Source organism: Mesocricetus auratus, unplaced genomic scaffold (genome assembly GCF_017639785.1).
Source record: "Mesocricetus auratus isolate SY011 unplaced genomic scaffold, BCM_Maur_2.0 Super-Scaffold_100028, whole genome shotgun sequence".
Lineage (NCBI taxonomy): Eukaryota > Metazoa > Chordata > Mammalia > Rodentia > Cricetidae > Mesocricetus > Mesocricetus auratus.
This window is the reverse complement of record NW_024429209.1, coordinates 1,540,755-1,564,762: the sequence shown is the minus strand read 5'-3', so window position 1 is coordinate 1,564,762 and position 24,008 is coordinate 1,540,755. Positions and strand designations below refer to the sequence as shown.

At 40.1% G+C, this 24,008-nt stretch overlaps 1 protein-coding gene across 2 annotated transcripts in view; it reads right to left on the bottom strand.

The window, feature by feature from the left end:
- Positions 1 to 3,122: 3,122 nt before the first annotated feature.
- Itch (itchy E3 ubiquitin protein ligase) overlaps positions 3,123 to 24,008 on the bottom strand; it is an 89,174-nt gene continuing 68,288 nt past the window's right edge. For both annotated transcript variants that reach the window (XM_040732621.1, XM_040732622.1), the window contains 9 exons: positions 22,804 to 22,892; positions 19,413 to 19,572; positions 18,465 to 18,598; positions 18,006 to 18,146; positions 16,205 to 16,325; positions 15,546 to 15,650; positions 10,722 to 10,818; positions 8,469 to 8,541; positions 3,123 to 6,199 (listed from right to left, as the gene is read on the bottom strand). In XM_040732621.1, the coding sequence (XP_040588555.1) occupies positions 6,100 to 6,199; positions 8,469 to 8,541; positions 10,722 to 10,818; positions 15,546 to 15,650; positions 16,205 to 16,325; positions 18,006 to 18,146; positions 18,465 to 18,598; positions 19,413 to 19,572; positions 22,804 to 22,892 (1,020 nt within the window). In that variant the 3' untranslated portion in view covers positions 3,123 to 6,099. The remainder of the gene's footprint in view (positions 6,200 to 8,468; positions 8,542 to 10,721; positions 10,819 to 15,545; positions 15,651 to 16,204; positions 16,326 to 18,005; positions 18,147 to 18,464; positions 18,599 to 19,412; positions 19,573 to 22,803; positions 22,893 to 24,008) is intronic.

The following is a 24,008-nucleotide window of genomic DNA, read 5'->3' as shown; positions in this document are numbered from 1 at the left end:
GTCAGCGGGGCAGGGACTCTTCCCTAGGAAAGGCGAGAGCTGCTGTGGAGAATTCCTCTCCAGCTGTGCGGAAGAGGCACCGGGTCGCCAGGTCTGTTTTCAATATTCAACCGAGGTCCCTGGGCGGAGGCCGACCGTTGCTGAAACTCCCTTTGGCCCAGACTGATGCAGAGATAAAAACCCAAATGAGCTGAGAACACGGGCAGCCCCGAAGTTGTGCGTCTCAGGAGCAAGCTCTGGGGTAAACTGGACAGGACTGCCCTGCGCGTGTAAGATTTAGGATTGCGGACTCCCCGCACTCCTGTGTTTCTTTGGAGAATATTCTTGACATCTCTGCCTTACTATTAATCCACCTGTAAAATGGGACCCATTTCCCTCCAGAGTCTTGTCTTGTCCTCTGCCTCTTTAAGTTTACTCTTGCAGGTTTCTAGAATCTTAGGTTAAAACACTGGCATGTAGTGATGATCCTGGAGTCAGGTTCTGATCCCTTCATGAACTCAGATAACAATCAAATGTCTCAAACAAAAGGTTAACTGTCACAAAAGGTAGCATACAAAAGTCAGTTAAAAGTCTAGATGCAAGCAAGGGAGAGCTGTCCCTTCTAGGCATCTGACACATGGCATGCATCATGGGCAGAGAAGAGATGCCCTCCCCGTCAACCCAACCATCAAGGCCTGAGACAGGGAGACAGTCCCTTCCCCTCACTAGCTTCAACACTTAGGAGAGTGGCCCCGTCGCACCAGCTGCAGCACTTAGGAGAGTGGCCCCTTCACCTGGTCTGGGCAACACAGAAGAACTGGCCCTGATGATGGTCCAAGTTGGGGCATGAAAGTAGAACTTGCCCCACCCCTAGCTCACTGCTTCAAGGGTGAATTAGCCAGGGCAATGCTGGAGAGCCCACCCTGGTGGTGAGGCCCGGGAGAACTGGTGGTCAGACCAACCCTGCAGCTGCCCAGAACCAGAACCAGGGTTAGGACTTAGCTGGAGCACGTAAAGGGACCTGATCTGCAGACCCAAAGCTGTGGGATCTCCACAACACAGGGCAACAACAGGTATCCAAGAAGACTCCCAGTAAGGGTCAGCATTGATAGTGTAGTGGAAACCAGAGGCCTGGAACCAAACCAGTGACTGCAATGAACACTTGCCAAGTAAAGATACACAGACAAAGGGGTTTACTGTGTGTCACACTGTGGCTTCCAGGATGAGATTTTTAATTTTTTCCTTTTCGTTTTGTTAGGAAGTGCTCTTGCCTAAAGCCACCCTTGGCTGAGCAAACAACAGACCTCCTAACAACCAGGGTCTAGGAGGGGTCTGTAGTTTCTGCTCACTTTCTGAAGTTTCCCTCTGCTGGTTCAGGTTTTAAAAGAAGACACAACCGTCCTCTGTCTTCTTTCATAAAACAGTTGTGTGGTTTTATGCTGAGGGTGTGTGTGTGGAGGCCGGAGCACAATCTGTGGGATTCATTCGTTCTGTCTGCCTTTTCCATGGCTCCAAGTTGAAATCAGGGTTGTGTGGCAACTATCTTTACCCAAAGGCAGTTTGCCAAACTTATCCGTGTTTTTCTAAACATTTTGTCTGTATATATGTGGGCTTCTGCAAGCCACAAGACAAGCCTGTGGCAGACAGAGAGGACAATTTTGGGGAATAATTCTCTCCTCACACTCAGTTGCCCTGTGATTAATCTCAGATCTGTAGGCTTGCTTGGAGGCAAGTCCTCTACCCTCAATCATTTCACCAAAGCTCACGTCTGAATTTTTCTTTTTGTGGGGAGGTTTTCGAGGCAGGGTTTCTCTGTGGTTTTGGAGGCTGTCCTGGAACTAGCTCTTGTAGACCAGGCTGGTCTTGAACTCACAGAGATCCCACTGCCTCTGCCTCCCTTGTGCTGGGATTAAAGGCGTGTGCCACTAACACCTGGCTCACACTTGGATTTCTAATGAGGTATTCTTAAGTGGGCGAGGAGGCAGACTTGTGGAGAATGGTCAGTCTTTTTTAGGAAAAAAAAAAAAGATTGATTTATGAATGTTTTAACCTTGTGGGCAGTGGTGGCAGAGGCAGGTGGATCTCTGTGAGTTCGAGGCCAGCCTGGTCTACAGATTGAGTTCCAGGAGATCCAGAGCTGCTACACAGAGAAATCCTATCTTGAAAAAAATCAACAATCAATAAATGAATGTTTAACTAGCATGTATGCATGTAAGTGCACCATGTGCACACCTAGTCTCATGGAGGTCAGAAGAAAGTCTCAGATCTCTTTGAACTAGAGTTGTAGGTGACAGGAAGCTGCACTGGAGTCTGAATTTTGATCCTGTGGTAAAGTAGTAAGCACCTTTTCTTTTTTCTTTTTTTGGTTTTTCAAGACAGGATTTTTCTCTGTGTAGTCCCAGCTGGCCTCAAACTCAGATCCACCACTGGGATGCAAGCACTCTTAACCACTGAGCTTATCTCTCCAGCTGGTTGGTTTTTGTTTGTTTCTAAGACAAGGCATATAATCCCGCTGTCTTGGAACTCATAGAGGTTGCTAGTTTCTACCTCTCCAGTGCGGGAATTAAAGGCACGAACCACCAAGTCTGGCTCCTCCTTAAAAACTTACTGGCAGTTTCATGCACAGATACAGTGCAGTCTGCTCACACCCATCCCACCCTCTCCATCCCACTGTCATGTCTTAAGTGTTTGCTTTGTGACCCAATGGTTTGAACCAGAACCTTGTGTGTTGTCATGAGTGTGACACTACCCACCGTAACTCAGCCGTGGGTGTGTTTTGTCTTTTTTGAGACAGAGTCTCAATGGACCTGGAGTTTATCTAGTCAGCTGGGCTGTCTAGCTGGCCAGAGGCTTGCAGAATCTGCCTGTCTTTGCTGTCCTAGTGCTGCACACCACTGCTCCAGGCCTCCATCATGCTTGTGCAGCAAGCACTTTACTGACTGAGCCCTCTTCCTCAGACCACTTCTGCTGCAGGAAGAGGCAATTCAGATGGAGGCCTCTGTGACCTTGCAGATGGCCTCACCCAGCTGTATCTGAGGAGCAGATCTGCATTTCCTACACACAGCCAGGCTGTCAACATGCAACTCAATAAAAGGCTTTCCTATATGCCATTTTCCTAACAAAAACCAGGAAAGTGTGCAAAATGAAGGACTCAAAAACTTTAATTTTTATAAACAGTCTTACATCTTTTAAAGGAATCCAAGGGAGACAACCTCCTTCCTGTGATGTGTAGTTACATGAGCATTTTAAATCAGTCTAAGAAAGCGAAGGGACAGGCAAGTATGCCAGTCCCTGGTTGACTTGATGGAAGCATATACAAACACTTGAAAGTCCAAAAGAAAAACAGAAGGGCGTGGTGGCTGGAAATGCCAATGATACCCCACTGAAGTAGTGAAAGAAATTTAGACCACAAACATGAGTTACCCTGAAAACATTTCAGGTAATTTCACCAGGTAAGTAAAAAAGTGACAAGGGCTTGACTGAAACAGTCATTTAGAGTGACACCTGGTAAGCAGATGAGCGGATCCTTTGGTGACAAAAGTACCTGAATTTTAAAGAGTTATTTAAATAACTTCTAAACATAAATGCTTCTAGACCACAGGTCCCTGCTATCAATTGCTCAGTTGGCTTTAAATTACTTCGTCTCATCAAATACCCAAGCCCCTTCCCTATTGACCCTGCTGTGGAACCCACCAAAGAGCAACAGAAAAGGCAAATGCTCACTGTACTGTTTTTATTTCAATGTAACATGCAGTAAGAAAAAAACTTAACAGGATTGATTAGCATTTACAATGCTTACAGAGAAAAAGGTCTTAAAAGCAACTTAGTCTGGATTTAAGAAAAAGCACTAATTAAACACAATAAATCAATTTCCAAATACTCACTTTGAACCAAAATGTGAGAGCATTTGGTAAATATTTATGTCTGCTGTCTAGTTGCATTATTTTATATAATCTCTGATTCTTGGGATATCCAGCCCCATTTTCCTAACACAGCAGGGAAGACATATACATGTGATCAATTAAATTAAAGGAAGAAATGGAGTTGGGAGACCCCAGGGCTGCAAAAATATATACAAGCATTTACCTTTTCCAGAACTAAACATTTCTTCCATAAAAATATTAAATAGCCAAGCCCTATAGAACTAGGGCCAGGACTACTTCAAATATAACTTCTGTATTTTAAAAATATAGGGCAGAAAGCCTTTTGGGTAATATTTATACATTTTCACATAATATCTCTAGGTCCCTAAATGAATCATGAAGCATTATGCAGAATCAACAAAGCCTATTTTCTTACATTATTTCTTAATTTAATCTCATAAATCTCTAGTGGATATGGTAGATGACTACATTTCAGTACAAGAATTTGATCCAATGGGAGGTCTTTGTAGAAGGCTTAGTATTTATAGCCATATATTAAAGTCCAAGCCTATGTAGTAAATGGGTAGTTGGCAGACATTCGCTCTGTAAGACAAAGCAATAGCATATATATTTTTTAACCCTACCAACAAAAAGGCAGAGAGTTCCTACTTAGGAGATAACTAGGGCTTCTAGAGATGATGTATTTCCTGTGGTATACAGGGTAAAAAAGAGGGCTGGGAGAAGCTGGGCTTCCCTTCACTGATGGTTTCTAGATGAGGCAACTCTTCCTCAGTCACGCGAGTCTCCGCTGACCATCAATGGCAGTGTTAGAGTACAGCCGCACAAGTTCAGAATGTTCCAGGGTGAGAACAAGAAGAGCAGCTAGGGACAGAGAACATTTTCTTTCCTATGGAACAGGGGTTTGTCACTCTCTGTGTACTCTTGGCTTCATGCTTCATGTTCATGCTATGCTAACGACATGTGTCCAAAAGTCCCTGCTGGAGTTATAAGGCTGTTTTGGGGATTTGGCTATAATAGGGACTGACATGGCTGAGGCTTCATTTCATTGCTCATGAAGTCTTATCTACGGCAGCAGCCATCCTGACAGTCTAAGCGAAGCCAAGGAAACTGAGTACAGAGAAAGTCAAAGTGCATTCATCAGCTACTAAAGGAGCAGTCTAAAATGAACGAGTCATGAAGAAAAAAGCAAAATCTAATGTTTTTAGGGGTGAGAAAAATATTGCAGATCAGGACCATGTGAGAAGACGGGAACGCCTGCTCCTGTGTGTGGCAGAAGTGTAAAACAGCACAAATGTGCTGTTGGACACTGTCCTTTTGCTGATATTGTCCTGATTTCAAAGACTGCACCACTGACCTTTATTTGGATTAGAAATGTAACTGGGGTGTTGGATTATGATAAAACCATAAAGCTTCTATTTATGTGTAAGACTTAAAAATCAAGAATGATCTTAGATGAATTCAGAAAAATTAATTTTAATTTTAGGTTAACTTCTAAAATGTAAAGGAACCACAGTGCTAATACTGCTTGTAAAGTTTAGTATTTGCAAGGCAATAAAATAATTATAAACTGAAGAGAGGTATGAAGTCATATGTCGGCGGGGACCAAGTTTTTTCCCTGAATTCAATAGACAAAAACTACTTTGTAGAAAGATGTGAGTCCTGCGTCACTTCCAGGAATAACGTGAGAATGACGCACTGATTCATGCTCCAGAGATGAAACCAACAGTCAGGCCAGGCTGAAATGAGAGGGAGAGCACAAGCGACAGTTGCTCAAGTGCCGACGCGGGGCTGAGCTTGCACTGTTGTCGAGCACCTCCTAGCTAGAGGCTTTACCAGGAAGACCTTGTGTATTGCAGCTTTGGAGATGTCCCTGCGTGTCTGCAGAATTTTTACAACAGCCACCAAGAGACCTACTCCCAAGTGGGACCTTGACACCACAGAAAATTGTTGTTAAGGGAACAATCTAGTGGAATAAGACAAGGGAGATTTTATCGCTGTGTTAAATCTCATGTTAAGTAAGTTTCTGACTACTGTTTGTAGATCTGCTTTCTGGAGATGCTGAGTAGAAATCCAGAATCACTGGAAGATAAATCTCAAGGATAACATTAATCTACTTACACTCAGATAGCTCTCTAGTCACAGTCCAAGTTTACAATAAGGTGTGCAACAGGCAGAGAAGGAAGGGGCAGGCACTGTAGATGAGTCCCTGTCCTCTGATGGCCTAAGGTCTCAATAGTTACTCTTGTCCAAATCCTTCTGTTTCTTCAATGGCAAATAACAGCTTTTCCTTCAGTTGCTCGTAGCTCTTGTAGGGTGGGAGGTCCAGGCGGTTAAAACTGAAAATAAGAATTGTTGGCTTAAGGAAAGGAAGGATACAAAGACAGAAGTGGGCAGTGTCCTGCAGCAACAGTGTTCTGACAATGGGGGCTTGAATGAGGGCCTTTGAAGAGCTGCTTTCAACCTTTCCTAGACTCACTCAAGTACCTTCTCTGGTAAACCAGACAGCAACACCCACCCCTGTGGTAGAGTCGGAGCCACACACAGCTCAGTGCCAATGTTCAGCAGACATTCAGCAAATGCTGCCCCAACTACCACTCTAGATCAGTGGTCATCAAACTTACTGTAAATGGCCAAAAAGAAATACTTTTAGGCTTTGCAGGCTATAAAAAGTTTTAGGTGTATCATGTTAGAATAAGAAATGATAGGCCAGGTTTAATCCCAGCACTCAGGAGGCAGAGGCAGGTGGATCTCTATGAGTTTGATGTCACTTGGTTTACACAGTGAGACCCTGTCTCAACATAAATACAAACAAACATAAGAAAACGACTCTCTAATACTTTGCTCTCTCTACATTTCTCTGTTCCAGTCTTCCAGCTTTAAAATTTGTAAGCAGTGTCTTTTTTATTTGTGTTCTTACAGGTGTGAGACAAAAATAAACAATTCCACAAACAAACAAAAAACCCCAAGGAACTATTTACATTATTGTCAAATATAAATTATTTTATTTTTTACGTGTGTGCTTTGTTTACCTGTATATCTACGAACTGCATGTGTGCCTAGTGCCCGTGGAGGCCAAAAGAGTGAATCAGATCTTTTGGATCTGGATTTATAGTTGGTTGTGAGCCATCATGTGGGTGCTGGGAATTGAACCCATGTCCTCTGTAAGAGCACATAGGTCCATAAATAGTTGGACATGATACTCTATGTCTATAATTTCAGTATTTGGGCATTAGAGGCAGGATGAACAGGAATTCAAAGCTAGCCTAGGCTTCATAAGACCTAGTCTCAGAAAACCAAGACACATAAGGAATATGTACAATTATTTTGTGTCAATTAAAAGTAATGGGGAGGCTGGAGCTGTGGCTCAACAAAATGTTAGTCTAACAAAAATGTAAGGTATTGATTTTGTTTCCTAATGCCACACAAAACACACAATCGGTCAAATAAAAGGAAGAAAAAAGTGATATGTCCTATAACACATGATTTGAAGTAAAATAAGTCAGGCAGAGAAGGACCTGATTCTATACTGAGAAAGGACCTGAATTAATCAAAAGTCTTACTAAAGACAAAAAGAATGTTGGTCACCAAGAGCTGAAGAATGCAAGTATGTGTTTAGTGACACATGTCAGTCGACATATGACAGGGATGCCCTCATAACCATGTGAATCCATTTAACAACACTGAACTACATACACCTGGAAAAGGTTAAAATCCAAATGCAATTACCACAAATTGAATTCCAACATGAACTGTATTTGAGGTTAACACTGGTTGCTTTTTAGTTTGGTGCATTTTGGGAAATGAGGTTAAACTGCATTTTAAACCAGAAAACAAGATCTGGGGATATAGCTCTGTTATAGAGGGCTGCCTGGTATGTGAAAGGCTCTGGCTAAGCTCAATTCCCGGTACTGCAAAAAGGAAATCAAAAAGAGCAATAATTCTATTCACATTACTAAGTAGGGCACAAGTATTCTAAAATCCCACGTTAACACTTTAAGAGGCAGGAAGGGCGTGAATGGTAATGGGCACAATGGGAATCATCTTAAGTTGAAGGCAAGGCTCTAAAACAACTTCAGGCAAACCTGTATCACGGATCAAAACGGGTCAATCTGGTGGCTTGTAATCCCAGCACTTGGGAAGTAGCGGCAGGAAGATCAGGTATTCAAGGGCAGCTTGGGCTATGAGATCATGTCTCAGTAAAAGGGGGGGGGGGGTGGGTCTGAGCTATGATTTGGCTCAGGTGACTCACAACATCTGTAAATTACACATGGTGCACATACACTCATGCAGTGACATATACAAAGAAAATTAACCTTTTTTTTTTTTTTTTTTTTTTTGGTTTTTCACGAGACAGGGTTTCTCTGTATTGTTTTGGAGGCTGTCGGTCCAGCCCGGCCTCAAACTCACAGAGATCCGCCTGCCTCTGTCTCCCGAGTGCTGGAGAAAATTAACCATTTTTTAAAAGGGGGGAAGGGAATTTATTTTGTGAGACATAAATTCTGCCTCATAAAACTGTTAAGATATGGAGAAATTATTCAATTTCTAACAAGTAGCCAGAGGCTAAGTTGATAAAAATTTATTTTCTGCATTTCTGATTTTGCTTACCAGGTATGGCTTCTGGGTAACCAATTTTCTTTCCCAACTTTCTCGATGCAGAACTTCTGTGGTCCATTACTCCCTAAAGCACAGTAAAAGCATAAAGAAATTGATTTAAAAATTCTTCAATTATGCATCCCAATTCAGCATCAGCATTGCGATTCAGATTCCCAGACGCATAGACTCGTCCAAACCTACTGTAAGAAAAGAGAGGAAGAGAAAGAGATGGGAAAGAATCTAATTGTAAAAGTAACATACTTGAATTGTTTTGGGTTTTGTTTGGTTTTTTGTTTTGTTTTGTTTTTTCGAGACAGGGTTTCTCTGTATTGTTTGGAGCCTGTCTGGAACTCACTCTGTAGACCAGGCTGACCTCGAACTCACAGAGATCCTCCTGCCTTTGTCTCTCGAGTGCTGGGATTAAAGGCGTGTGCTGGGGCTGGAGAGATGGCTCGTAGGTTAAGAGCCTGGCTGGTCTTCCAGAGGTCCTGAATTCAATTCCCAGCAACCACATGGTGGCTGACAGCCATCTACAATTCAATATGGTGCCCTCTTCTGGTATGTAGGCAGAACACTGTATATGTAATAAATAAATAACTCTTTAAAAAAAAATAAAAAAATAAAGGCGTGCGCCACCACCGCCTGGCACTTGAATTGTTTTTAGGTAGCCTCTAGCTTTTACTCTTACCTGACATTATCCCTTAATTATATAACTTCCATGTAGACTCCTACATTTACAGTTCTATTTTTTAATTTTATTTTTTTATATTTTTAATAATTTAACTTTATTTTATGTGCATGGTGTGAAGGTATCAGATCCCCTAGAACTGGAGTTATGGACAGTTACGGACAGTTGTAAGCTGCCATGTGGGTGCTGGGAATTGAACCCTGGTCTTCCAGAAGAACAGCCAGTGCTCTTAACAATGGAGCCTTCTCTCAAGCACTTGCACATTCCTATTTTTAGTCACTTTTTAAAAAAAATATTTTTAATGATTTATTATTTTTGTGCATTAGTGTTTTGCCTGCATTTATGTCTGCATGAGGGTATCAGATTTTCTGGAACTAGAGCTAGAGACAGTGGTGAGCTGCCATGTGGGTTCTGGGAATTGAACCAGGTTTCCTGGAAGAGCAGCCAGAGCTCTTAACCACTAAGTCACCTCTCCAGCCCCTAAGAAGATATGTTTTGACACTAGTTTACTTACTTTTAGGGACAAAATCCAGGATCTCATGCATGTTCAGCAAGGGCTATACCATCAGCCTGATGCTACACTTTTAAATAAGGTCCATTTTTATTTTTCCTCAAATTGATCTTTTATACTTTAGTTGGCAAGTGTATTACTATCCTACTGGATTTAGCTTATTCCTTTTTCTTTCTTTTTTTTCTTTTTTGTTTTACAAGACAGGCTTCCTCTGTGTAAAACCTGAGTTGTCCTGGAATTCACTCAGTAGACCAGGTTGGCCTTGAACTCACACTTTGCTTCTTTTATTTTGAAGCTGGGTATTATGTAGTTCAGAATGGCCTCAATCATGCTATGTAGCTAAGGTAGTTAAGGATGACTTGACTCCTGATCCTTCTACCTACACTTCCCAAGTTATGGGATTACAGGCATTTGCCAACACATCCAGCTATTTCTCATTTTTTCTATATGCTTTATGATTTTCCAGTGCTTAGAGAAGATTTACTTTCTTAAACTCAAATATATTCTTTAAAAAGGGAACAAGTGGGGCTGAAGAGATGGTTCAGTGGTTAAGAGCACTGGCTGTTCTTCTAAAGGAACAGAGTTCAATTCCCAGTACTGGCATGGTAGCTCACAACTGTAACTCCAGTTCCAAGATATGACACCCTCACACAGGTATACATGCAGGCAAAACAAACACATAAAAAAATAAAAGAAAAAAAAGTAGTCCTCCCCCCACCCAAAAATAGGAACAGGTATTTGTCTATTTAAATATATCTTCTACCATAGCACTTTATCAAACATACATATGGAGGCAGGAGGCTAGGAATTCAGGGTTACCCTTGGCTACATAGTGAATCTGAAGCCAGTCTAGGGGACATGAGACCCTGTCTTAAAAAACAGGGGAAAAAAAAAATACACTGGGGCAAGAACTAAAAAGCCAACTGCAAGTCCACAAAATGCAGGTCCACTGTGGATGGCTAAGAACAAAGACACCTGTCTGTCGCTCCTGATAAGTTGCACACACAGTCATCCAAGGGCAGCAAGGTCAACAGCCTTCTTTACAGAAAAGGACCTTGATACACACCCATGAGGTCAGCAAATCCTCCCACTGGCAATCGGCAGGTTCCAGTAACGAACTGCAGAAGTCTCATCCTCTTCTCGTTATCAATCTCTTTAACAAACTGTTAACATCACATTCAAGGAGAGATGTTAAGTTATGTTATATACAGCTCACTGAACAACAGAGAAAAATGATCACTTCAAATCTTAAATGAACTCGGGATGTCAGCAACACTAGACAGTAAATTTATCCATACCCGTCAAAGCCTCAGCAGCCTCCTTTACTAGACCTCAGGATAGGATCTCTAAAAGCTCTTGGCTCTGTTTTTCTAGGGCAGTCTTTCCTGTTCCCCGGAGACGTGTCTGTCCTACAGCACATTCCTGTGGTTACTCAGGACACAAAACTCTAGTATGAATAAATCTCTTGGTTTCATGAACAAATCAAATAAAGCTTATGAAATGCAACAACCCCTTTCCTCAGTATCTTAAGGTATTTGTAGCCACAAGTAGCCAGACATATAAGGTTTCTAGCAGATGTTTATATCCTGCAGCTTATTTTGGCTGAGCAACATATGTTCTTGTAAGAAGTATGTCCCCTTATTTACTGTCAATTACTTATTTAGTTATTTTTTGAAAAAAGGATCTTATGAGCCAGGTTGTGGTGGCACACACCTTTAATACCAGCACTTGGAAGGCAAAGGCAGGTGGATCTGTGTGAGTTCACAGCCAGTCTGTAGTCCAGGCTGCCCTCAAGCTTGCTATATAGTTGAGACTGTCCTTACACTCCAAAATCACTGTTTTAGCCTCCTAATTATGCTAGGATTATAGGCATGAGCCACCAATCCGGTTTCTTGTTAATTATTTCAGTTCATCTTTGTGTTTCTTTCCTTTTTTTTGGTGGGGGGAGGATTCAAGACAGGGTTTTTGAGTGCCTCTCTGTAGATCAGGCTGTCCTTGAACTCAGATCTGCCTGCCTCTCCCTCCCAAGTGCTGGGATTAAAGTTGTGTGCCACCATGCCCAGCTTCATCTTTGTGTTTCTTAATACGAATTTTGTTACATATATAGAGGACATTTTAAATTCTATTTTAAAAATTGTGTTAAATGACCAGTTAGATGGCTGAGTGGACAAGGTGCTTGGCAACAAGCCTGATGATCAAGTTCAATCCTCAGAAGCCACTTGACAGTTGTTCTCTGAGTCCATATGCAAACCATGCCATATATGTACACACAAAAAACAAACAAATAGATATAATACTTAGGGAAAATATATCTAACAAAATCTGCCCTGTTATTTTTGTGGGGGTATGTATATATATACTTGACATATGAATATGTACATACATGTTCAGATGCAAATGTTTATGTGTGGAGCTGGAAGTCTATCCTAGGTGTCTTCCTCAATGGCTCTCCACCTTATCTTGTGTTATTTTTTCAAACAGTCTCTCATGGAACCTGCAGCTTGTCCTTTCAGCTACACTAGATGGCTGGCACACCTTAGGGATGCTCCTGTCTCTGCCTTCCCAGCTCCGGCATCAAGGTGTATGCTGCTGTGTCCAGCTTTCTTTGATTACAAGCACATTATAGACTCAGCCCTATTCCGAGCTCCCCATGTTAATAATTCTAAGTGTATAATACAGCAGCATTATATACATCCACACTATTAATTAACTATCTTGAGAATTTTTTCACATCCTAAATAAAACTCTCTCCCTATAAAATGTTACCTCAATCCTACATTCTACTTCAATAAATTTATCCACCTAAAGTAGAATAACACATGTGCTTTCTGCATATAGCTTTTCAATTACTGAAAAATTGACACATGCCTATGCACCTGGGAGGTAGAAAGCAGAAGGGTGATAGGTCAGAGCTCATTACATAGACTGGGCTGGCCTGGAACTTACAGTGGTCCTCCAGCTTCCTGAGGATTGAGATTAGAGATGTGTGCCACCAAGCCAGGTCTTAAAACTCGCTTTTTTTCCTCAGGACAGGGAATTGAACCAGGGCCTGTGCACACTAGGCAAGTGCTCTATATCAGAGCTATGTCACCAGCCCCTGATGATTTCTTGAACATCCCTCCCTCAGCCTCAGTGTTTATGATTGGATTTGGGGCCTGGAGCATGTTAAGTCAACTATACCTCCAGCACAAAATTCATGTTTTTCCTGTTTCTGAGACAGATGGCTAAGTAACCTAGGCTTCTCTTGAATTTATAATCCTTCTGTTTTATCCTCTAGGACAGTGGTTCTCAATCTGTGAGCCACAACCCCTTGTTAACCCTTCATCTCCAAAAATACTTACATTACAATTCATAACAGTAGCAAAACTAATTAAGAAATAGCAATGAAAATAGTTTTATGGGGTCACCACAACATGAGGAACTGTATAAAGGGTAGCAGAGTTAGGAAGGTTGAGAACCACTGGGCTAAGACCTGTAATTACAAGCGTGAGATACCATGCCCAGCTCAAAATTCACACTGCTTTACAGCCTTATGCTGAACTACACATCAAAAGTTTCATTCATTTTCAGGGCTAATTTCTATTAATGTACACACCACTTTTTGTTTGCTTATCCATTAAAATGCAGGTAGGTTTATGGTATGGAAATGAATACTTGGTATGGGTATGGTTTTTCATTTATTGATAAAAATCCAAGGTCAATTTTGTGATGTGTATATTTCTCCTCTTGATTAAGTATTGTGCTTATACTGATCTTTTAAAACATAATGCATAATTGAATACAGACTATAGATAGTTACTTATAATAGAATTTTTAGTTAGGTAAGTTAGGTTTACTAGATATACAGAAATATATTTGAGATAGATAGTCTTCAAACCTTTCAAAGACCTTCAGAAAATGGCATTTAAAATGGTTTAGGATTTTTCTTGACAATGAGATATGTCTGCCCCTGGCACACCAATTACGTCTGGGAGGAAGATGGGCATCGAAGAAACTCGTTGTGGAGTTTGCTTTCAACATGGCAAGATTGGCCATTTGGGCAAGAAACTGCTCTTGCCTGGACTGCTGGACTGTTGCTGTATAAACTGGACATGTAGGATCCACAGGAAAGTGACTGCTGAACTCAAACAATCCTTCAGGGTTCCTGCTTCATGGAAGAGTCTACTAGACTTTGTACAGGACACAGAAAAATGACTGACAGATTGCCAATGCAGATGGACAGTTTGAAATCTCCTGCTTTGCTGAGAAGTCTTCTGGACACATTGTGGCCTATGGGCTGAAGATGAATGCCCCAACGTTACAGAGGAACTTCAGGTGACTGTCCAGGTAGCGAGATGTCTCTGTCAATCCTAGTGTTTATATATTGTCCTTCTGTGGTCTTTGATGGAGTTGAAGACAGATAATTATAGTTTTCCTTAGTTATGATAAAAGATAAGCTACATATAGAACTTTGGACTCACAAGGATGGGATGAATCATATTTTCTTTAAATCTTGCTGAATGTTGATAAACAAAATATTTTTAACTGTGTTCTTACTTGATAACTGTTCTGTTATATATAATTTGACTATGTTAAAGTTAAGACCTTTTTTTTTGTTTAGACAGAAAAGAGGAGATGATGGGGAAGTCCTGTGTATATGTCAATAAAGCACTGTTGGCCAATAGGGAAGCAAGATAGGTGGGACTAGGAGTCCAGGAGGACTCTGGGTAGGAGAAACACGGGAGTCACGATGTAGCCCGCCAGAGAAGTAAGATGTCTGGAACTTTTCTCCGATAAGAGAAATACTTAGATTAACAATTATGGGATAAATACTTAAGTCAGAGCTAGTAAGAAACAAGCAAGGCCAACAGCTTCATAATTAATACAGCGTCTTGTGTGTTATTTGGGGACTACAATGCAGCAGAGCCCAGGCGACTGGTGGGGAAAAACCAAAGCTGCTGGTAAGGAAAAGGCTCTCTCTACATAGGTTAACTTTGCCTTTGGGTGAGCTGGAACAACATTGCTATAATTACTGGCATGCAGCAATATCTGCTGCGGTCTCTGGATTTAATTCTTTTCCGGTGAAACCAGTAAATCATGTATGTTAACTGTATATTTAAACTATTCTTGTTTTGTTTGGTTTTTGTTTGTTTTAATTGGGGGGGACTCAATACAAGGTTTGTGTAGCTCTGGCTGCCTTAGAACTCATTCTGTAAACCAGTTGGCCTTAAACTCAGAAATCCATCTGCCTCTGTCTCCTGAGCACTGGGAATGAAGGCATGCATGTGCCACTACTGCTGGGCTCTTGTTTTAAAGACAAGATCTCTTTATTGGCTGAACAGCCCAGACAGCAGGCATTTTTTGAGAGTTCTCCCTATAACCCTAGCCCTGATCTTCTAAATCTGCCATTCAAACATTACATAATTCTTAATGAAGTAGCAATGATAAAAGCCATACTTTATAGTTCCGTAAAATTACAAAATTATTGATGTCAAATATAAATGAATCTTTCTTTTTATAATTTTTTAGACTTACTTATTGTATGTGCAGGAGGGGTTTACCTGCACGTGTGTATGTGGATGGTTGTGAGTCACTGTGTGGGTGCTGGGAACCCTGCAAAAACAGGTGCTCTTTACTAGCGAGCTCTCTCTAACCCTAATGAGTGAGTCACATACTCTGGCATTAACTTGTACTCTGGCAAAGGTACAAGGTAAGTGTTACTCAGTAACAGTCTTCTGAGGATTCTGTAAAAAATCATACTCACTTGTTATAACATATTACTGTAATGCACACACAGCATAAAACAAAAATTCACAGTTTGTTGTGTCACTTATTTTGGTAAATTCTAAAAAAATAAAATAAAATAAAATGTATGCTGTGTCTGTCCATAAAAATAAATTTAGAAACAAACCTGCCAAAACCACATGATTTGTTTGCTTGTCCTAGTGTAGTGACGATAGATGGCATGTCTCTGCCAGTCATTCAAATCAATCTCTTGCATTCCACACAAAAGGACCTATACAAACAAAAAAACAAAAAACAAGTTGTTACTTTAGGTAACCAAAAATGTTTTACATAAATAAGACTAACATGAAACATAGCGATTGAAGCAAACCTCAGTAAGCCCTACACCCTGAGTCCTGTCCATGTGACTCAGACTCCTAGTCTCATGACTCAAGAAGGGCAGCTCCCATGTATGAGGTAACACATTGAGGAAAATGGTTACTGAATTGCAGAAAAACCTAATATCGAGACTTTTTAAACAGAGTTTTTAAAAAATATTATTGACTTATATACATGTATGGATGTCTGTCTACATATGTTTATGCACTTCTAGACAGCCGGGCACCCTCAGATCTGGGAACTGAATTTAGGTCCTCTGGAAGAGCAACAGTGCACACAACAGCTTTTTTCAGGTAATGTTCTTTTTTGTTTCAGTATAAATTAAGGGTGTTTCAAATACCTGTTACCATAAAAAAATACAAATTCCACTAGACAGATGAAAATTGGTTTTAAAATAGATACCCGAGGGCATTTGCTAGTGCGTTGGAGTACAGAAAAACTCATTACCTCTAACTCCTTTGCATCAAAATATTGTAAATATTGCTGGGGAAGAATTTCATTAAAGCCCTCAAAGAAAGCTTGTGTCTGTTCTTCAACACCTCGAGACAATCTCCACTCAGCTACCATCCTGGCAAACAAGAATAGAAATTGTATTAGGAAGTTAAAATTTTAATTTTAAGTTCTGCATATAAAAATAAAAATGTAAATGATATTCTAAAACCCTGAAATATACATAAAAATTAGAGTAACATGAACGCCTTTTTGTAAAAGAGGGTCTCATAACGTAACCCAGGCTGTCCTGTAACTCATTATGCAGCCCAGCCTGGCTTCAAGCTCAAGGCAATCCTCCTGCCTTCGCTTCAGAATGGCTAGGATAACAAGTATGCACTACGATGCCATATTTGAAAATATTTTTTTAGGGAATTACTTTCTTTAAACTCTTCTTTACCAAAAAAAATTGCAGCTTTCAACAGTTAAAATCATATAGAAATTTTACTTTGTTTCAGAATATTTTCTTTAAAAAAAATTTTAACAAGCAAACAAATGTATATATTTTAGGTATCTGAGTTCTTGACAACAACTAACCCAACAATAGAAGCACATATGTGCAAAAGACAGACCATATACTGGTTTAAACAAGTTTCAAAACAGAATGTCATTTTAAAGAATGTTCTCTGACCAAAAATTATCAAGTTAGAAAAACAAGAGAAAAAAAAAGCAATTGGGTCAAGGTGGTTGATTGGCACTTTAAGGACTCACTTTTGTTTTTTGATCTATTTGATCTATTATGAGGCTCCCCCAACACACACACACACACAGAGAGAGAGAGAGAGAGAGACAGAGACACAGGGAGAGAGGCCTAGAGAGAGATAGAGAGAAGCCTAGTGAGCTTTGCTTGTTTCAGACAGGCTCTCTCCTAGTTCAGGCTTGCCTAGAATTTGCTCTATGGACAAAGATGACTTTGAACTTTGTCTCTCTGTCTTGTTAACAAGTGCTAGGACTGCAGATATATACCATGATGCCTGGAACAAGTTAAATCTCTTAGAAAACAAAAAATGATCCTGTGATGGTGGTTCATTCCTTTGATCTCAATCACTCAGGAGGCAGAGGCAGGAGGATCTCTGAGTTTGAAGTTGGCCTGGTCTACAGAGTGAGTTTCAGGAAAACCAGAGCTACACAGAGAAACACTGTCCAGAAAAACCAAAAGTAAAAACAAAAAATGCTAGTAAAAGAGGATATCCATGCTAGGAGTGGTGGTGCTGGCCTTTAATCCCAGCACTGGGAAAGCTGGAGTGGGTAGATTTCCACAAGTTTGAGACCAGCCTGAACTGCAAATAAGGTCCAGGCTAGCCATGGCTACATAGACCCTATCGCAAATAAATAAATAAATAAATGATTCACCATGACTTTCTACTTTTAAAATCCTATTTTAAGGTTGACACTAGAAATGAAAAATAATTGTTTACACAAATGTGTTTACCATAAAAGCAAACAATATTTTAAAACTGTCACCTTTTAACTACTATCAGATAATCATTAACAAAAAGGCTAAACTCTGTCAAAGGAACATTGGCTCATTTTCTAAAAAAGACGAATATTTATTGTGTATATGCCACATGTGTTAGTGTCCAGAGGACAGGAAAGTGTTGATGCCCTGGAGCTCCAGTTCCAGATGGTTGAGAGCAGTCTGAAAAGGGTACTGTGAACAAACTTAGGGTCCTCTGGCAGAGAAGCAAGTACTGTTCACTGTTGAGTCATTCCCCCTAGCACCCCTTTCGTTCCTCCTTTTAGGGATACTGCCTCTTACCTGATGTATTCCTCCTTATTTTCTTCTGTCACAAGAATATTGCCACCATTGGGTTTCAAATCATGACTCTTAATTTCACCTAGAATTTCTTTATCAACAGAGAAGTACATTTCCAAACCACATTCTTCAATATTGTTTTCTCTGCACAAATGAAATTGGCATTATTTGTTATACATACAGATTGATCATAATTCAAAAGTTTTAATTAAATTCACCTTTTGAATTTAAGTAATAAGTCTTAAATTATGACAACAAATTCAAAGAAACAAAATATTATAATCATATTACCTAAGACTTTGGGTACACTTCTATAAAATTATCATACTGAACATGAGAAGATCTGATGTCATATCATTTAAATTCAGTAAAACAATGACATGATTATAAAGTGGAAAACTTTGCTAGCACCATAATGAAAGCACACCGACTGTATTTTAATAAATGTAAAAAGAAACTTACTTAACCCAGATGAGAGAATTGTAAAATTCTGGATCAATAGATTCCAAATCCTTAAGTCCAACTGGTTTGTTCAAGATACGTTTATAGAATGGTAAAGAAAATCCGGTATCTATAAATTTTCCATGGAATAGAGCCTATACAGAAAGGAAGCAATACTGTTTAAGATACCTGTATAAAAGTCATTAAACATCAAAACATTAGATACATTTTCCATTCAAAAAATTGTTGAGGCTGGGCATGGTGGCACATGTCTTTAATAGCACTCCAAGACAAAGGTAGGCAGATCTCAATGAACTGGAGACCAACCTGGTCTACAGAGTGATAGTGAAGCCAGGCAAGGCTATATAGTGAGGCACTCCCTCAAAAACAAAACAAACAAACACATATGTGTGTGCACACACACACGCACAAACAAACACATATACACAGACACACACACACAGAGACGATGAAGACCTCACTTCTCTAAAACCTTTATTGTAAGAGGCTCAGCAGTTGAGAGCACTTGCTGCTCTTCCAGAGGACCAGGTTTAATTCCCAGCACCCTCATGGTGACTCATTATTGTATGTAACTCAGGTACCAGAGGATCTTATTTCCTCTCCTGGCCTCCACAGGCATCAGGCACGTACATGGTGCTCAGACATACACACAGGCAAAAGACCCAGACAGATAAAATAAATAAAATTATAAATTCTGTCACGACGGGTAGAAGTGGCACATGCCTTTATTCCCAGCTCAGGAGGCAGAGGTAGATGGATCCCTATGAGTTCAAGGCCGGCCTGGACTACAGAATGAGTTCTAGGACAGCCAGGGCTATACAGAGAAACCCTGTCTCAAAAAATTAAAAGGAAAATGTGGGGGGGGGGGATTCTCTCACATGATCTGTTATACTACACAAAAATTTAGTATTGCTGAATGAGTAAGTGCAGTTTTGTACCTGTACTTACCATGGCAATAAATCTGCCAATAAATCGGAAATATTTCAGGTGGTCTGGATTGATGTAAGAAGCGGGGTTTATCTGCAGACAGTAGTTATCCTTCCCTGCATATTCAAACAGGCAATACATTGGGTTCAACACTTCATGTGACAAAAGAAAGAACCATTCTCTGAAATCAAAAGAAAACTCAGGATGAAAAGTCTTGTAGGAAACCAAGTCAACAAATCACAAAGCAGCAATACATTAGAGTTGTCAGGAACCTGCCTGCCTCAACTGCAATGCTTTCCTAATTTCTTGTTGGTTTTTCTTGGCTCTGTTCAAACTACATTATGTTACATGGGATATTTATATGCTCTCAAATTTCAAATGATCGGCTGGGCGGTGGTGGCGCACGCCTTTAGTCCCAGCACTCAGGAGGCAGAGGCAGGCGGATCTCTGTGAGTTCGAGGCCGGGCTGGATCGATAGCCTCCTAAACAATACAGAGAAACCCTGTCTCGTAAAAACAAAAACAACAACAACAACAACAACAAAAAATCAAATGATCTTATATATCATTAACTTTAAGGACCCTTACTTGATTGACTATTTTCTACCCTAGCTTTTCAAAGATATTAAAATGTGGAAACTGCTAGTTGATATAATTTTATACAGACAAGTTTAAAAATTACTATTGTCCCAGGTAATTAGAGCAGCTGAATTACAATTCCCAATTCCATCTTCAATTAAGTCTCATTTTCACAGGGAAAATATGTATTCTAGCCACTCATCTATTAGAATAATGCCCTGAGAAGTTTACTCTTGCTGTGACAGAGATGGAAGGATTTGGGGGGTGGGGGGCACAGGCACGTAAATTCAGAAGTCAAAGTTGGTCCTCCTTCTACATTATGTGGGTTCTCGGGACTGAACTCTGGTCAGCAGGTTTGTGCAATAATCATTTCACCAGTCTCCCTGAAGCTCTACTCTAAGTGACTTGAGAACACCAAGATTATGGTCACTGTGTAAAATGGAGGGGCCCATCTGGCCCAGTATACTGTGCCATCAGCATGTATCCTAGACCTCTTGTCCGGTTAGTGCACAACCTTTGGTGAGAATGTGGCAAATGTAAATACTGCTGGGCATTCTTCTGATTATGTCAGTGATTTGGCTGTCTCCAGAATGATCTAAGTGTCTGCAATATTTATTAATTCAGATTACTTCATGTATTTTCAAAGAGTTTAACTGCATTTTAGAATTTATTAAGCTATAAAAAAATTACTCAGGCTAGAGAAGGCTCAGCGGTTAAGCACAGAAACTGCTCTTCCAGAGGACTGGAGTACAGCTCCCAACACCCTATTAGGCAGCTGATATCTGGCTGCAACTCTTGCCCAAGGGATCTGATGCTGTTTTCTGGACTCTTCAAGCACAGCATTCATATGTATAAGCAGCCACCCCACACACCCATACATACATAATTACAAGTAAAATCTTTAAAAAAAAAAAAAGTGACTAGTAAGATGTACTCACCAGTTAGCATACACAAAGATTTATTTAAAAAATTCTTTAAGTCATTAAAAAAACAGTATTTTCAGTCAGGCATGGCGGCTCACGCCTTTAATCCCGGCACTCAAAAGGATCAGGCAGAGACAGGAGGATCTCTGTGAATTCAAGACAATCAGAGCTATCTCTCTACTGGCTGCTCTTTCAGAGGACATGGGTTTGGTTCCCAGTACCCACACGGTGGCTCACAACTGTCTGTAACTCCAGTTCTAGGAAAACAACCCCCTTTTCTGACCTCCAAGGGCACTAGGCAAACACATCATGCAGGCAAAAACTCATGCACATAAAAAATATAAACTGGGTGTTGATGGTGGACACCTTTAATCCCAGCACTCGGGAGGCAGAGGTAGGCAGATCTCTGTGAGTTTGAGACCAGCCTGGTCTACAAGTGCTAATTCCAGGACAGCCTCCAAAGCCACAGAGAAACTCTGTCTCAAAAAACAAAACAAAAAACCTAAAATAAAAAAATAAATATATAAATAAATCTAAAGAATTTAAAAAACAAAACAAAAAACCCAAAATATTTCTACCCTTCATAATAATCCTAGAAATACAGATATTTGCTCAAAATAACTAAAATATTCAAAATATTCAAGCTGTCTTTCTTTAAAATTCTTGCCCTTCCACATTGCTACTGCTTTGTGATTTATTTTTATTTATTTTATGTGAGAAAAGGTCTCGTGTAGCCCAAGCTAAACTTGAACTCTAGATCCTCCCTACTCCTACCTCCAAAGTGCTGGGATTAGTCATGTGCCTAAAATTATTAACTACTTAGTTTTTGTTTGTTTGTTTCTCTGTATTGTTTTAGAGGCTGTCCTGGAACTCGCTCTGTAGACCAGGCCGGCCTCCAATTCACAGAGATCCGTCTGCCTCTGCCTCCTGAGTGCTGGGATTAAAGGCGTGCGCCACCAACACCTGGCACCTACTTAGTTTTAAATATGTATTTCTTTTATTGTTTATTATCATATATGTGCTGTGTGTGTGTGTGTGTGCATGTGGTGGTCACACAACAGTTTTGGGAAGCTAGATTCTCTCCTTCTCTTGTAGGTTTTGGTAACTACACTCAGATTGCCAGGTTGTATAGAAAGCACTTTTATCCCCCGAGCCATCTTATGGCCCTAGTTAATAATTTTTTAATTTTTAATTTTTTGGTTTTTTGAGACAGGGTTTCTTTGTAGCTTTGGAGTCTGTTCAAGAATTTACTCTGTAGAGCAGACTGGCCTGGAACTCACAGAGATCCGCTTGCACCTTCCTCCCCAGTCCTGGGATTAAAGACGTGCACCACTTCTGCCTGGCCCTTGTTTAAAATTTTAAACTGGTGTAATACTGTCGTGGGATGAGCAAAACTATCTCTTGCTCAAGGACGTCGTCTAGAGTCTGAATGAATAGAGTCCAAAATGAATAGAGGAAAACCAAGGCATTCAGCTCTTTTCTCATAGTCCTCTGTGTTCTCAACACTAAGTTAATCCTAGGTAGGAACTGAGTCACCATCAACTTTCTCAGTACCCTAGTGAGGAGGAAATGACTGACACTAGCTACTGGTCAGAAAATGAAAACTTACATCTGGCTACAACTTATGTGCCCTAGATGAAGTCTTTAAAGCCCATCATCTGTAAAATCCTATCCCGTAGGGTTACTCTGAGGACAATGTGAATGATGTAGGTGCCATCAACTAGCAGTTCTTAGAAAATGGGCACTAAGCTAATGTTTGTTGAAATTCTGTAGTTGCAGCATAATAAAGCTACATTAATTTTCTATATGTCATTTCCCTGGAACATTAGATTGAGAAAATAACACTGTGAACAAAGTGTAATGATACCTTTGGAGGAAAGGACTAAGTTCTGAGTATTCATATATCACTACCTTGCTACACCTCCATAATCTAAACCTTCTTCTCCTGGGAAAATCACCCACAAACGTCTTCTCAGATCTTGCGGGCTGAAGCTCATTATCTACAAAAAATAAAGTGAGAGAACTGTAACTGCAATTGTGGAAACATCACTGTCACTTCCCACTTACTCCATTATAGGTAACTTAAATTCCACATGAAATAGAATGTTTACTATCTAATTAACAGTACAGATATAGAAATACATTATAGTAAAGTTTCATATACTTACTATATGCATCTATTTTTATATACGTTATACACTTCTACATGAAACTTACGAGTTGTTCTGTCAATTGTGTAGTGTACAAAGTAACTCTAGGCATGGTCAGGAACTGGGTGTTTTCCTCCCCTTCCTCCAGTAATGTTGGGAAGAACAGTAGGAGTAGTTATATTTCGTTTTGTTTCACAGTCAATCAAAAGATACATATCCTAACTGTCTAAAAGTGGCTGTAGACTCACTTATCTTTGGAAATACACACAGAGGGTGTCTATAAGTCTACAGAAAAACTACTCCTTTGCCTCACCCAATGGGTGGATAACAGTGTCATCTTCAGATGTGAAGTGCAGCAGTGTTACAAAGCTACAGTAGATAGGCCAATCTGTTTCTCCCTCAGTAAAATTATTTAATTACTTCTGCTTAGGAGAATCCCACAGGGGCCTGCAAGGGATACTTCGATATGATGTCTATAATTTCATCACGTGTTAAGAATAAACTGTTAATAAATATCCAAAGAAGATTGGTAAGTTCTCTCAGTTCCCTATAAAAGAGACACAGATACTCAAAACAGCACAGCCAGTTCTAACAAAATGTGGAGTGGTTGTGACTGCATGGTTATGATAAACACCCTACACGTGCCATGAGCTAGGCACTCAGCTACAAACTTGAGAGACATCACAAGGTTACAACTAGTTTGAACAATTCCCTTTACCAAGTGCTAATGAGAAGGGACTTTTTTCTTCTACACATTTCACCATAAACAGTTTTACTATGCTAATAAAAAACACCGTTTAAAGCAATTTTATCCAACATCTACGAAGAAAGCCTGTTGCTAACTTTTAAATTATGTCTTATTTTGATATCAGATTTGTTATCTTTAAGCAACCATGTTTTCTCTTACATTATAACTGCCCATTGATTTGGTATATGTCAAATATAACATGAGTTGTAAAGGTTTTA